Here is a 15,609-nt window from a genome sequence, read left to right as displayed (position 1 = left end):
TACTAAGTAATTAGTTACTGTAATTTAATTACTTTTCCCTTGAAAAAGTAAAGTAAGGGATTACTCATATGTTTTCTGTAATTTAAATACAGTTACTTTTGATGTAATTAAACTAAACATTTTGTTAAATATATGCGTGTGCAATAGCGTAATTGACTTTAGTCTTACTTTAAAATCTGTGCTTCAATGTATAATTCTCACATTTGTAATACTTTGGTCAGTTAATAATATTATTTGAATGAATTCAATAAGCCGTTTTATTTTTTTATATTCTTGAATCACTTAACTAATCAAGGTTGATGTAGGATATAGAAAGTAATTAGTAATGAGTAACTAAATACTTTTTGGACAGAGTAATTTGGACAGTAATCTAATTACACTATTGAATATGTAATGAGTAACTAGTAATTAATTACTTTTTCAGAGTAACTTACCCAATACTGCTTCTGGCAACTTTTGAAATGTGACTTCTTTTCTCTCAGCATTTTCTCTCAAAATTACACAGAATAATGATCTTCTCTGTCACACACTGTAATTGTATGTTTGGCTGGAAAAGAATATAGATAAGCGGTTCCCAAACCAGTCCTGGAAGACCCCGTACTCCACAAAGTGGTTTCCCTCATCTGACACATCCAATGAAGGTATTATGCTAATGAGATTGTCCACAATCTAATGCAGAAGGCTAAAATAACAGGGCATGCTCTTTACAATGATTTCATCAACAAATTTCTACACTTAAACAGAGTTAAAACACAGTTCACCTCAACAGATTTGTATGACTTAAAGTCGTTTGTGGTATATATTGCGTTTGCTTAAATTTATATCCTGGAAGGATTCGGAAAAATGTTTCAAGAGGTCGTATGGCGTGAACACGTGTTTTTTGGTGTGTTATAGGTTGCTCATGCATGTATTACACCAGATCAGAAAAACTTTCAAAACAAACTAAACCAGAATGTATAATTAAAAACAATCAAACTCCTTTAGACTAACCGATATTTTTGAAAGAATTAAACAAAGCATGAATAAAAGAGAAGAACACCAAATAATGCATGCAGGGCTGAATTAGGAAGAGACGCCTGGTAATACACATCCAAAAACAGTTCCCTCAAATTCTGGACACACCCTAAAGGGTTCATAAGAGTGAATATGTGTTTTTCTGTGTCTTTGGTGTGTTATAAGTTGTCCATGGATGTATTAGACATGTTAAATTGCACAAATAAAAGTGTGAGAACAAAAAATGCATTCTATCTTAAAGCGAATGCTCACACATACCTGCCTAAAAACACCTTGTGTAACCACACCCCCACAAATCTACATCAGTTAGTGGTAGGATTTGACGAAGACCGCCCAAATGTATACTCAAGTACGGTGGTGTACCTGTCAGTACAATTGAAGAGGAACCTGATGTTACAAATATGATAAGAGGCATTACATTTCCGTCACACGCTTGCAGTATTCAACCAATCACTACACACCAGTTAACTGGCCAATCATAGCAGACGTCGCTTTTTAGATCACGGTATGTGGAAAATACAGCGTTTTTTAACCATTAAATTGTGTATACACATTGCATTACATCTTAATCAATGCCGCATCATATGAACCCTTTAATTCATGTCCCCCTAACACACTTCAAAGTGAAGCACTTAAAACCCAAGAGCTGAGACCTAAAGCCAGTCCCCTCTGCCAGCTGGCTCGGACACTTCAGACCAGCAAAACTGAACATAACAAAATCAGAATAAACCAAAGGGGTTTGCCACAATGTCATTAGCAGTTGAAAAATGCACTGTAACCGGCTGCTTCTTGGGTCTTATTGTTATATTACAGCTGTATACAACCTTAATTATTTGTTTTGATGTTTAGCCCATGTATATGAAAAACACATAGAAAAACTGTATAAAAGAGGGTGAATGAAATGTGCAGAAACAGATGGATACATTGACAGAAGAACTGAGGAGGATGCTGAGCTCCATTCATGAATTCATCACACCTGACGAGAACAATGACGGCAAAATTGACTGTGACTGTAATGAATGTTTTGCTTTAGATAAGCAATAGATAAGATAAGATAGATAAGATACATTGACACATTAGACGGTGGCATCATACTGCTGGCTGCCAATGTGAGTTAAACATAAAATGCAGCTCAGTTTCCATGAAAGGATCAAGTTTTATTTTAGGAGCTACAGGCTCACACCTCATTTCTCTGTTGACTCTGCACTTCAAGTCCTTTGAAAACATTTTTCCCCAACTGAGTTTATAAAAGGAGTTAAATAGACATAGAATGCATTTAAAGCAAAGAAACAGTTTTGCTGCTAATAATATTTTGAGATAAACACTGACAATCTTCTCAAACCCTGCACTGGTCCTCCTCAGTTGACTGTACTTTATACATCACACTATTTTTGCAGATCTCTAGTCTCATTGAACTGAGCATCAGACCGGGACTGAAAAGTCAGAGTAATAAAGTCTTTCAGAGCAGAAAGAAACCTCTACTTTTCACTTGCACTATTCAGCTCAGCTACACCGTAACAGCAAGGTTTGAATTGTGTCCATGTTGGACACAATTCTCGAGGTTAAACCACATTACTGTCAAACAAATGTCTGAATCTTCATGTTGTATATCAAAACAAGCAAACTATTAAAAGCTCCCTTTTTCCCAAATGTTTGTGGTAAACCATTTTTTTGCAGATCACAGATTGCAATAACAGATCCTGAGGTGCCATCACCCAAAACTGAACCTTTATCTTGTATCAGATTAGAAAAACTCAACATGACCACTGACCAATGATAAACTACAACAAGTTAAGAGCACAGTGAACCCAGCAAAGGGTTAAAGTAATCAAAATAAGAGTGAGATTAATGTTTCATTAACCAAGCATGGCTTTATTTTGATGGTATAAAGTCCCTTATTCAGAACATCTGTACATCATTTACTCTTCAGGGGCCCGTCATCTATTTAGGAGCTTCTTTCTTTGCGATAGTCTTCATCCCCATAGCCTTCATCCCCTTCTTATTGTGTTTTTTAGCGAAGCGCATGTTCCTCAGAAACTTGGGGTCAATCTGTTGACGAGAAGAAAAACATTAATACATAAACATACAATAAAAAAACTAAAGTGAAATGATGCCAAACCGGTGAGATGCAATATTTTTTAAATTCGTTAAAAGGACACATTGTGTAAGTCTTAAAGTAGGGCTGCAACAAACGATTCTTTTGATAGTTGATTAACCTAACGATTATTAGACCGATTAATCTATTATTTCAATGACTAATCGGTAATTTTTTAATGATTATTCAGCTTTTGCAACTAGTTAAAACAGAGTTATACATAATTTACGTAATGAATAAAATCAATTCAGCTTTTGAAATTTGTCTTAATGGACTTGAACCAACTGGTTACTCTCTTTAATTTTGCTGATTTTGTCCAGTTCAGTTTAACTCTTCCCCGCCAGCCTTAAAAAGTTGCCAGCCTACGCCAGCGGTTTTTTTAACATTTTAACCCAACTTTAATGCTCACAGTACATTTTCTGTAAAGAATAAATGGACAAATAATATGTCTAATGAAAGAAAAGAGTCTCTGCTTTTAAACAAAGGAGACCCTATTCTTCAATCTTGATTTGTTCTTTTTTATCATTCCTTAGATGTGGGTAGGTTTCTTCAACAATTAAAAAGTTTAAAAGATAATTTTGAGATAATTAACGTTTTTCTGAAAGATTTCCACTCAGAACAATCATTAAAAACCGATAAGAAATATAGGTTCTGGGATTCTGTACTTTTTCCCCGAATGTATGTTACAGCGCCACCTGCTGTACAGCAGTATATACACTGATTCCCGTAATAACAAAACCAATATGGAAGAGTCCTTAAAACATGCTGCATACACAACTTTTATTTACACAAGACAACAGAGGCAGTAAAAACATGGGAAAGGAAGGGCTGAAACTCCAATAGTAATTGAGGGGCAAAATAAAATAAAAATAGGGGGAAATTTCAATAACCCTTTTGGCAAGAATGAACTTGACAATTTTTGAGAGACAAAAAATACATGGATGAAGAATTAAAAGAGGCACTGCAGTATGACTCAAACGTATCACCCAAAAAAATTTAAATTTCAGTCATCATTTATTGACCCTCTTGTTTTTTTTTCAAACAGGTAAGATTTTCTTCCACAGAACACACAAGATGACATCTCAAATTAAGTTGATAACTGAACAGCAATGGACACAATTCACTTCTATTGTACGGACAAAAAAAAAAATGCAAGGGAATGGGTGCCAGTTAGCAACATTCTTTTAAATATCTTTTTTGTTCTGTGGAAGGATGAACGTCACACAGGTTTGAAATGACAAGAGGGTGAGGAATTGACAAACTTTTTGTTTTTTGGGGTCCTTTAACTTCCAATAACTAAATGTAAACTTTCAAATGCCTAAATGTAAAAGCCATAATAAAGACCCAAGCAAGCCAATATGTGGAATAATTAAGCACATATACTGTGTTTTCCACCCACAAAATATTTCTACACACAATGATACTTATTTTAACAGCATGACATTATTCTTGCAATATTGCAATTGAACGTCAAAATCTTCTAAATGTAGTCTTGAAATGAGATGTGCATACAAGGCAACCATAGAGCACAAAACAAGAACTGCTGAAGAATCTAGCACATACCCGAATAACTCAAAACTATAAACCCAAACATCAACATCTGTCTGATGACATAACAGACATGCATATCACAGTAAAGCTTAAGCAATATCATAGTGCAGCAGAATTTGTTTTAGGGGTGCACCGATATGTACATTTTAGCCAACTATAAATCTGTGGAAGCTGATAGCCTGATATATTGGCCAATATACAGGAACTAAATACTAATGTAACATTTTCTAAGACTGAACATTATTTATTTCCCATGAAAATCATGTACCAAGCCAAATAATTTGCACATTCATAAATATCTACATAGTACTTCAACAATGTTTTGCTAATTAAGGTAAGATTATGATCATGACAAAAAGACAGTCCTGTACTGATTTTAAAATGTGAGCAGCGTGCACCTGAAGTGATTCAGAGGAAATTATTTTTATATAATTTATCGGCTATAATATCGGCCTAAATTTGATTGTCGACGGATACCGATAACTCAAAGAATGACCATTTTATCATGCATCCCTAAATTGTTTCATCGGGATATGAGCAAAAGATTCAGTCAAAGCTAAATCACAGCCATTCTTCGGAATTTTCCCCTTAAGATCAATGAATTAAAATCTATATAAAACCAGTGTTCATAGAGGACGAAGTGAATGATTTATGTTCAGACACTTACCCCCTTCAGAGACTCATAGCGATCAGTTCTTGGCTTCTTGATGCCATTTCTGTGCCACTTACGAGCTGCACATAAAAACCGACAAAATTAGAAAACAATACAAGAACTAAACCATAATGTATTGAGGCAAACATGAAGGTTCACGCTTACATTGGTTGTGTGTGGTGTGGTTCTTTGACTTCGCCATTTCTGATCACTGTCTGCTAACACAAGAAAACAAATAATAGATCAGATTAAACGGTCAATGGACAAACCGCGTGTTTACACATTGCACATGTTAATATCATTCTTTATTGATCATTTAACGACAGTTATTTACACAAGCACAGCCGCTCACAATACCCATAGCAACCGAAACTAATATTATGCACTTTAAAATTGCTCGTTGATATAAACATGTGTTACATGCGCGTTTAAAAAGACTAAACGTGCTTCTAAAATGTTCATTTCACTGAAAACAACGCGCGATGCTACCAGCTACATCAGAAGCTAATGTACAACTATTTAATGCAAAACTATTCAGTACTCATCCAAAATATTATACATTTGTTGCTTAAAATGGGACATCAAGCACATTATAGAACTTATATTTAAATAATAATTTTCATATTTGGAGGATTGCATTAGATTTTATTACTATACGGAGATAACTTCAATACCTGCCAAACGAACCGCACGGCAACCGGAAAAGAAAGAAAGAGCAAAGCATTGTGGGAAATAAAAGTCATCGTGGCGGGATGTGAAGGGAAACACAACACGACTTTTTCAGAAGACGTAAACAAAAAATATAAAAATTTCGTCGAGGTGGATGTTAAGTTCATATTTTTATGGGGCAGTAGCATGTTACAAAACATGTATGTACAAAATCCCTACACTCAACCCTACACAATTTTACCCGAAACAATTTACACAAAAAAGGAGGCTGCATTTTAAAGCTGTGAATCAATAATTTTGAAATATACTGTTTAAATGATATATGTATTGTGTATATGTAAGTAAAAAAAATGGTAAATCTGACTAACTAAAATATTTCTGTTAGAATTCACCAAAAATATTACGTGTATAATGCAAATATAATTTGTTCATTAAATAATAATTTTTCCATTAAATAAACGTAAATAATACAACGACATTTTAGATAAATACATTTTTTTGCAGTAAATACATACATGTGATATGTAATAAGCCAAATGAATTATTTTTTAGAATCTAAACACCACTCAAGCTTAAATGATTGGTGCTTATACACTATAATCCATATTTACTTATTCTTTATTTAATAGTATGTATTTTTCTTTTACAATGCTGAAGACAACTACAGTACCTAGAGTCGTTCATAAAATGATTAAAAGGCAAAATTAATATCGAGATATATGTGGATGATGCAGTATTGACCGTATCCAGCAGATGTCAGTGTTGTTCAGCTAATATTCAACAGGCAGCGGAATGATGGAGAAATATCTGAATCCGTAAAAGCTTGCACTGCAGAGATTCAAATCTATCAAGACACATTATAATACAATTACTGTAACTACATTGTTAATATGCTTTAGTATAATTTATTTATATTATTCATTAATATTTGTCTAAAATAAATACAAACTATAAAGAGACAACTGTACAGACTAAATATATTCTATGAAAATACACATTCACAGATGATATGTACACACCTGTGCAAGGTGTAATAATTACAGGCCTAAGATAAATATAAACAAGTTGTATATTTTTGTGATAACCTGATCATACAGTAAATGCAAGCTGACTGTCAACACCTTATTTTCTTTTTCATTCTTTAAGGTGATTGAGGTTATTTCTATCAGTGTGAAAATATCAGTCAAATGCAGCAACAGCACTGATGGTGAATTTATGAGAGATGCTTTCGCAAGCATTTACAATATTGATTCTATACTTCCCGTTGAATGCTTTGTGTGTAATTTAGAATAACTATGACTCTACCTGCAATACCTTGCTACCCCCCTCCTATCAAAGCTCAGCCATGAACTCCAGTGAAGCTGAAAGGATCACTCTTCTACTCGCTGCTATTTATAGTGTCTCGCTCCAGCTCAGGCCTGGCTCACATTGCCTGCTATAATGATATGCGGGGACCTCAATGGTCTAAATTTAGACCACCGAGCAACCCTTCTCAGCAGAGCGACACATCTCCCTCTTTCTTAAAAATTCCACATGTTTCTTACTGAAAGAGGCCCGATCGAAAATACGTTCATATCTGAAAATTCTGAAGGCAAACTAGCATCATAGCAACTGAATCCATGTACATTTCATAATGTGCAATGCTTGCTTTAACTCGCAATTACCTTTTTATCTGTACTCACATAAAACACCTTATCATCAATGATGTCATAAGGATTCATAAAACATTAAGTGAGCATTTAAGACCTTTAGTTTTCAGAGTAGAGTCCACTTTAAGTCCACATTAAGCATACGGTTGAAATCTTTTTAACTGGAATGTTTCAGACACATGTTCTTGTCTATGCAAACTTCTGCTGTTCTTGATCAAAATATGGCACCAGGATGCAAACAGGTTTAAGGATCAATTTTTAAAGTCAAGACGACCATTAATGAAAAAGCACTGCAGCTAAACAAAGCAGTTCAGTTCCCAGTATAGCATCACAATCTCATCTTCCTTTTACATAAGAGTTCCCTTGAGGAAATGCCTGGTGTCACGTGGTCTCTAAGCCACTACGATACACCAGAAATCCCAGAACCCCCCCACATACACTAACACAGTGCTTTCATCTATGCAATACCACAAATATCCAATAATCCTTTGTTGCTGCTGCCACATTGATTTCACTCTATCCATTAAACAGATTCTTCACTGGAATGATATGATCACATAAGCACTTCTCTGCCATCTTTGCAGGAATTGTGCACAAATTCAGCGCTTGGCTGAAAATTAGGGATGCATGGCAAACCATCAGCCATATCGGTTTCAGCCGATATTTATATTTTTATTGGTATCGGCCGATAATCAAATTAAGGCTGATATATTATATCCAATACATTCTGAATAATTTCCTCTGGTTAAAGTTCTACAGAGTTAAGATCCAGTAAAGTACTGTCTTTTTGTTGTGATCATTCACTTACTGTTATTTGTTGATGTCGTTTGTAGATGTTTATGAATGTGTAAATTATAGGAACAAAAGCACATTGTTTGAAGCTGCTTTCTGTCTGAATGCTTTCTGTCTCGAGACCTGTAACACTTCTGGCTATTGAGAACACCTTTCTGGGTTGCTCTGTGAGAACATTTATTTGTTATTAAATAAACATTATACCAGAAAAAAATTAAGAATCTTGAATAAGTGTAAAGTAGGCTTGGTACGTGTTCAGTCACAGAAAATGTTATATATCGGCCGGGCCATTATATATGCTGTTATCGTCTTCCAGTGTACGAGAATGATCAGTTATCGATATCGGGAAAATTTATATATCGGTGCATCCCTAAAATAAAAGTGTTTGAATGATTCATAGCGATCTGACGGCTGATGTGACGAGGTGCGCTTTTAAATAAAGAAATACACATGGGATATTTCAAGAGAATTTTGGTTATAGTTACAGTATACTATAGATGTAACCCTTTTTTTCCCTAAGTCCAGTTGACAAAAAAATCGTATGATTGTTGGATCGTGTCAATTCTATAACAATTGAGGACTATAATAAAAGAACACATTAGATGTTCATAGTAACTGAACTGTAAGTATGCACTATTTATATTATGCAATATAAGTAGGATTAAACATTAATTTCTCCCATTATATAAGACTGTGCCGTTTTAATGAATGTATTTCAGTAATGAAGGTACTTGTAAAAAGGAGCATAATTAACATGAATAAAACAGTAATGTTCAAATGTTGTGATCATTTACTAGTTAGTTAAATAAAACCAACGTATCAGTGCACAATCCTCACTGTTCAAAGGTACAGTTTGATGATGGCCTTTATAAAGTCCAAACCGTTCGCTCTTCAACTGTGTGTATGCTTTGTTTAAATATTTACCAATGTGCCAGATGAGAGATTTGTGATTTGTCAAGGTTACAACATGCATTGGCATTATTTTCTAAAAGGTAGGGATGTTTCATGGATATGAAACAGTTTATTAGAGTTTTCTTAGTTTTTCTATGCATTTTAAACAGAGAATAAACGACTCCAAACAAATGATTCAAGTGTAAGCATTCAGAAAGAATAATCCGAGGAGGCGCATTTATTGTTAGAGTGAAGGATGATGGGTAATTGTCTGCATCCTTTTTTTAAACTGTAGTTAAAAAGCTGCCACAGGAACTGACAACAATGTCAGAATCAATCTGTAGTCAAAGACCATGAAACCCCTCTGCTTTCGCTCTCAATGAAATCTTTGCACAGTAGCTGCTTCCGCTGAGACCGGTATGTCACCAAAAGAAAGAAGGCAAAGATGACACAGCTGATGTCACACTAGGCCATCACAACACAATTTGTGGTGTCTGCCAATTCGTGCATCAATATTAGTTTTGCATGTACTTTATGTAACGAGTAATGATTAATAAAAGTGATTTAAACAAACCCACAAATATTATAACTGATAATTCTTTGACGTTGGAAGCTGACATCCGATATATTGTGTGATATTTTATTATGAATAGAATAAAAACAAAAGGCAAAACGTGGCCATACGATGTTTTGAGGGGATATCAATGTGGTGCTAAGTGTTTTTGAGTTTTGTTTCTGGTGATGCTAAGCGTTTGAGTGGTTGTCCTGGTGTTGCTATTTTAATTTGTAGTTAAACTTCAATGACTTGAATGATCAAAACAAATCCCAAACACCTAACAACACCTCACGCATGATCAAAACACCCCCCAAACACTTAACAACACTGCAGCGAATGATTAAAACACCCCCAAACACTTAACAAAACTGCAGCGAATGATTAAAACACCCCCAAACACTTAACAAAACTGCAGCGAATGATTAAAACACCCCCAAACACTTAACAAAACTGCAGCGAATGATCAAAACACCCCCAAACACTTAACAACACCTCACTGAATGATCAAAACACCCCATAACAATTAACAACACCTCACGAATGATCAAAACACCCCCAAACACTTAACAACACTTCACTGAATGATCAAAACACCCCCAAACAGTTAACAACACCTCACCGAATGATCAAAACACCCCCAAACACTTAACAACACCTCACTGAATGATCAAAACACCCCATAACAATTAACAACACCTCACGAATGATCAAAACACCCCCAAACACTTAACAACACTTCACTGAATGATCAAAACACCCCCAAACACTTAACAACACTTCACTGAATGATCAAAACACCCCCAAACAGTTAACAACACCTCACCGAATGATCAAAACACCCCCAAACACTTAACAACACCTCACTGAATGATCAAAACACCCCATAACAATTAACAACACCTCACGAATGATCAAAACACCCCCAAACACTTAACAACACTTCACTGAATGATCAAAACACCCCCAAACACTTAACAACACCTCACCGAATGATCAAAACACCCCCAAACACTTAACAACACCTCACCGAATGATCAAAACACCCCCAAAAACACTTAACAACACCTCACCGAATGATCAAAACACCCATAACACTTAACAGCACCTCACCGAATGATCAAAACACCCCCAAACACTTAACAACACCTCAGCGAATGATCAAAACACCCCCAAACACTTAACAACACCTCACTGAATGATCAAACACCCCCAAAACACATAACAACACCTCACTGAATGGTCAAAACACCCCATAACACTTAACAACACCTCAACGAATGATCAAAACACCTGCAAAACACTTAACAACACCTCTACGAATGATCAAAACATCCCCAAAACACTTAACAACACCTCACTGAATGATCAACACCCCCAAAACACTTCACAACACCTCAACGAATGATCTTAACATCCCCAAAACACTTAACAACACCTCACTGAATGATCAACACCCCCAAAACACTTAGCAACACCTCACAAATGATCAAAACACCCCCAAAACACTTAACAACACCTCAACGAATGATCTTAACATCCCCAAAACACTTAACAACACCTCACTGAATGATCAACACCCCCAAAACACTTAGCAACACCTCACAAATGATCAAAACACCCCCAAAACACTTAGCAACACCTCACAAATGATCAAAACACCCCCAAAACACTTAACAACACCTCAAAGATCAAAACACTTCAAACAATCTCAGCCACAACAGAACAACCCACCAAAACAACCCCAAAAACACTAAGCAACACCTCAACGAATGATCAAAACACTCCAAAACACTTAACAACACCTCAACGAATGATCAAAACATCCCCAAAACACTTAACAACACCTCATTGAATGATCAACACCCAAAAAATACTTAACCACAGCTCTACGAATGATCAAAACACCCCCAAAACACTTAACAACACCTCAAAGATCAAAACACTTCAAAAAATCTCAGCCACAACAGAACAACCCACCAAAACAACCCCAAAAACACTAAGCAACACCTCAACGAATGATCAAAACACTCCAAAACACTTAACAACACCTCAAAGAATGATCCAAACACCCCCAAACACTTAACAACACCACAATGAATGATCAAAATGACCCCAAAACACCTAGCAACACTAGAACCACTCAAACACCCCCAAACCACATAGCAACACCAAAGCAACCTCTGAATATAACTTCCAAACACCTACCAACACCAAAACAACCACTCAAAACACCCCAGAAAACACCTAGCAACACCAGAAAGACCACTCAAAACACTTAGCAGCACTCCGATAACCACTCAAAACACCTTAGTAACCACATAACAATACCATAGCAACCATAAACAACATTATAGCGTTTCTCACTTTTTCTTCCTAAAATATAGAAACCTAGTTAAAAAAAGTCTACAGCACAGACATACACATCCTCCATCAAGATTCAGTCAACAGAATGCAGCGCTGCTGGAGTCTCAGTCTACACATCTGGCTTATGTTAAAGAGATGCAGTTGTGAGCTGCGGGTCATATTACAGTCTGTCTCTAAAGGGGCTTTGAGCTGTGGCTGTTGGAAGCAGTGGTTAGAGAGGCACATTTGGATGTCATTAAAGCGTTGGGCTATACTGTAATTAAGCCTGAGTTTCCTTTTCTTCTTTAATCAAAGCCTTGTTAAAGTTGCACCTCCGCACAACCTCAGTGACATGTCTGAGGGGAAACTCTGCCACAAACTCATGCTGCCGCAAGTCAACTCTTGCGTATGCATGCACGCACACGCCCTTCGCCATTCAGACCGGGGAAATAGGGCAGATCAGGTCTCTTGGGTGGCTGTTTACCCCGTTGAGTCCCCTCCCATGTCCTTGACATTCATGTTGGAATCCCTGCCAACCCACATGTAGCACACCAGACATGTTTTGTGTGCCAGGCACTGAGTGTTAAAGGGCTGTTCAATGGCACTCTGTCCTGCATGCTGGTAGACCCACGCTCCACGGCTCTGAATCCAACACCCCATGCATTGTCAAGCTCACATACCTGTCTCTGATTGGCCGGCCGCTAACACTCCATTGACAGGGAGTGGCACGGGGCCAATCAGAATGCAGTTTGAGTGCATCAGCAGATGATGCGCTGTGATTGGATAAGAGGCAGAATGAATGAAAACAGTTGATCTGAATGTGTGCCAGTTGTATCTGGAGTCAGGGATGGCCATGCATCCGACCGATGAAGGGTGTGACGGTCACCACCACTCCTATGCTCAGTCAAAAAGTCATGTGTGATATAGATCTGCATTGTTTAGATGTCATCCTTTGACCTAGTTAGCGACGTACTTCATAACAAAATAAAACATCGGACACTATTTATTGGACATAAACACCGTTGTAAGATCAAACCCCCATGAAGTCCACAAGCAAAAAAACTGACTACACCCCCAAATGTACATTTATGCATTTGGCAGACGCTTTGTATCCAAAGTAACTTACATTACATTATACTATACATTTGCTTTTATTGTGCAATCCCTTGGATCGAACCCACGACCTTGGCGTTGCTAGTACCATACTCTTACCACTGACCTTCAGGAAATGGTTTCCAATAAATTCATATGGTGTTGAATCACATGCATGAGATGCAATTCTTCTCCGTTTTTGTTGAGTTAATCTTTTAAATCTTAAATGGGTCCTGTTGTGATTGTATGTCCCTTAGACAAAAAGCACTTTTGTGCTATTGTCACTCTAACAGACAAAAGTAAGGGACATGGGAATCATTCAAGTCGGTACAATCAGTGCACGGGTAGAGAAATTAAGTTATGTAAGGAGCGGCTGATGACTCATGCTTTTTGTCACACTCATGCACGTACACACACGGGCGTCGTATTTTTAACCAGCTTTTATTGAGCAATCCGAGTCCCACTCCCAGTTACTGCCGGTGACCTGCTTTTCCTTCCGATAGGAACGTGGCAGATTGGTCCCTGAGGTCTCAAAAGAGTATTAAAAATAAACCCTGTGCTAAACACCTCTATTGATCAATACTCTCAATCTGTGCCACATCTGATGTTTTTGTACGCTAACACAACTGAGAAATCAAAATGATATTGAACTGTTTGTTTTTTGTAAATACACTTTGTGTTGCCGGCCTGGTGATTTTCTTGACTCAGGTGGCAGTTCATTCATCAAACACACAGACAACCGAGCGTGTGAGGCTGTGAAACAGGTTCAGACTGGTTTAACACTAGTTGACTTTCAATGCTGATGGTTTCTGAAAATCTAATAGGAGGTCCGTTGATTTCTACATTTCTGATTTCTAGGTCATGAGTTCAAAACCTATTGAACACACCGATGTATAGCGTGAATGCACTTGTTTTTACAAGAAGTACAAAAAATGCAAAAATGTCAATGTAAATATTACACTTTAAAAATATGCTGGGTTGTTTTCAATCATGGGTTTAAATATGTAGCAACAAAACAAACCGTTGGGTTATAAATTAACCGATGCTGGGTTGCTACAGTTAAGAGTTGGGTGACATCATCCCAGCATGGGTTAATGTATAACCCAGCGGTTGGTTTTGTCCATATTTTACCAAACCATAGATCGAACACTACCTAGCATGCTTTAGGGTGTATGAAATGTACACTCTATAAATAAAGGTGCTTTTAAGGTTCTTCACAGCGACGCCATAGAAGAACCATGATGGTTCCACAAAGAACCATTCAATCAAAGGTTCTTTAAAAAGCCATTTCTTTTTTAGCTTTTCATTATCTGAATTTAGATGTTAAACGTTCTTTATGGAACCATTTAGACGAGAAGGTTCTTCTATAGCATTGTGAAGCTCCGTTATTTTGTGCAAAAGGTTGGTTGCTAGGGCGTTGTTATGTGACCGATTTGAGAGTTTTCAACCTGTTGATTTTCAGTTGCTATGGTGTTCTGGATAGGTGAATTCTAACTGGCTCAAAGTCAAATGATCCTACGCCCAAGTGATTGATGATATTCTAGTTTCTAAAGAAACCTACTTTCGGTTTCTCTCAGGTTCCTTCTTCAATGTAAGTCAATGGCTATTTGTTTACAATCAGAGGAAACTGATACGCTGAACTCAAGTTCACACAAGTATTAGCAAATCTCTCCTCAAAGACTTTAATACAGTTTATTGAAAAGTTGAATGCCGATATATTCAGTCGCTAACTGTAGGAGCCAGAGTACGAGTGATGCTTGACTTAACAAACACCCAGTGACCCAATGCTTAAGATCAACACAATGACAGATAATCCTTCCAGAAAATCTCAAGGCAGGATCAACTATTACTCATGGTCGTATCCATCTAAACAGAGGAGAAAGATTATGTGGGTTATAGTAATGATGATGCTTGCCTTAACAAACATCACCAATTACCTTCCTGTAGTCTTGTCATGGCTTGTTAGGGAAACAATTGCGTGAGCATTTCATGTAAAGGCCTAGAGATGTTCAGATACTAACAGATAATGGTCAATACAGAGGTGACCTGGGAAACTATGCTGGCCGTTTATGTCGAGATCTGTTTTTTCGTGTTTGAACTCCACGGAAATGGATTTCATTGAAATGGATCTTATTGTTGCTCTAAGATGGGGAGTGTTGATGCTTTTAACCATCCGGTTAGACTCAAAACGAGTACAAACGTGTACTAAACCCCTGGCCTCACTTGACTTAAAGCGTGGAAAATTTGTCAGTCACTGTAATGAACAGGATATGATGTCATGCTGTAATAGGTAGCCTACCACAAA

At 36.9% G+C, this 15,609-nt stretch overlaps 1 protein-coding gene across 2 annotated transcripts; it reads right to left on the bottom strand.

The window, feature by feature from the left end:
* Positions 1–2,859: 2,859 nt before the first annotated feature.
* Positions 2,860–6,070, bottom strand: rpl29 (ribosomal protein L29). 2 transcript variants are annotated; one of them, XM_056734094.1, is made up of 4 exons: positions 5,987–6,070; positions 5,478–5,527; positions 5,328–5,392; positions 2,860–3,063 (listed from the first exon to the last, which is right to left on the bottom strand). In XM_056734094.1, exons 2-4 carry the CDS (start codon positions 5,512–5,514, stop codon positions 2,956–2,958), a joined length of 210 nt encoding a protein of 69 aa, XP_056590072.1. In that variant the 5' UTR covers positions 5,515–5,527; positions 5,987–6,070; the 3' UTR covers positions 2,860–2,955. The 2 variants fall into 2 exon arrangements, with proteins under 2 accessions (XP_056590072.1, XP_056590071.1); XM_056734093.1 differs by having other exon boundaries at positions 5,478–5,530; positions 5,987–6,025.
* Between the last annotated feature and the right edge of the window lie 9,539 nt (positions 6,071–15,609).

Source organism: Triplophysa dalaica, chromosome 21 (assembly GCF_015846415.1).
Source record: "Triplophysa dalaica isolate WHDGS20190420 chromosome 21, ASM1584641v1, whole genome shotgun sequence".
Classification (NCBI taxonomy): Eukaryota; Metazoa; Chordata; class Actinopteri; order Cypriniformes; family Nemacheilidae; genus Triplophysa; species Triplophysa dalaica.
This window is presented reverse-complemented; position numbering and strand designations above follow the sequence as displayed.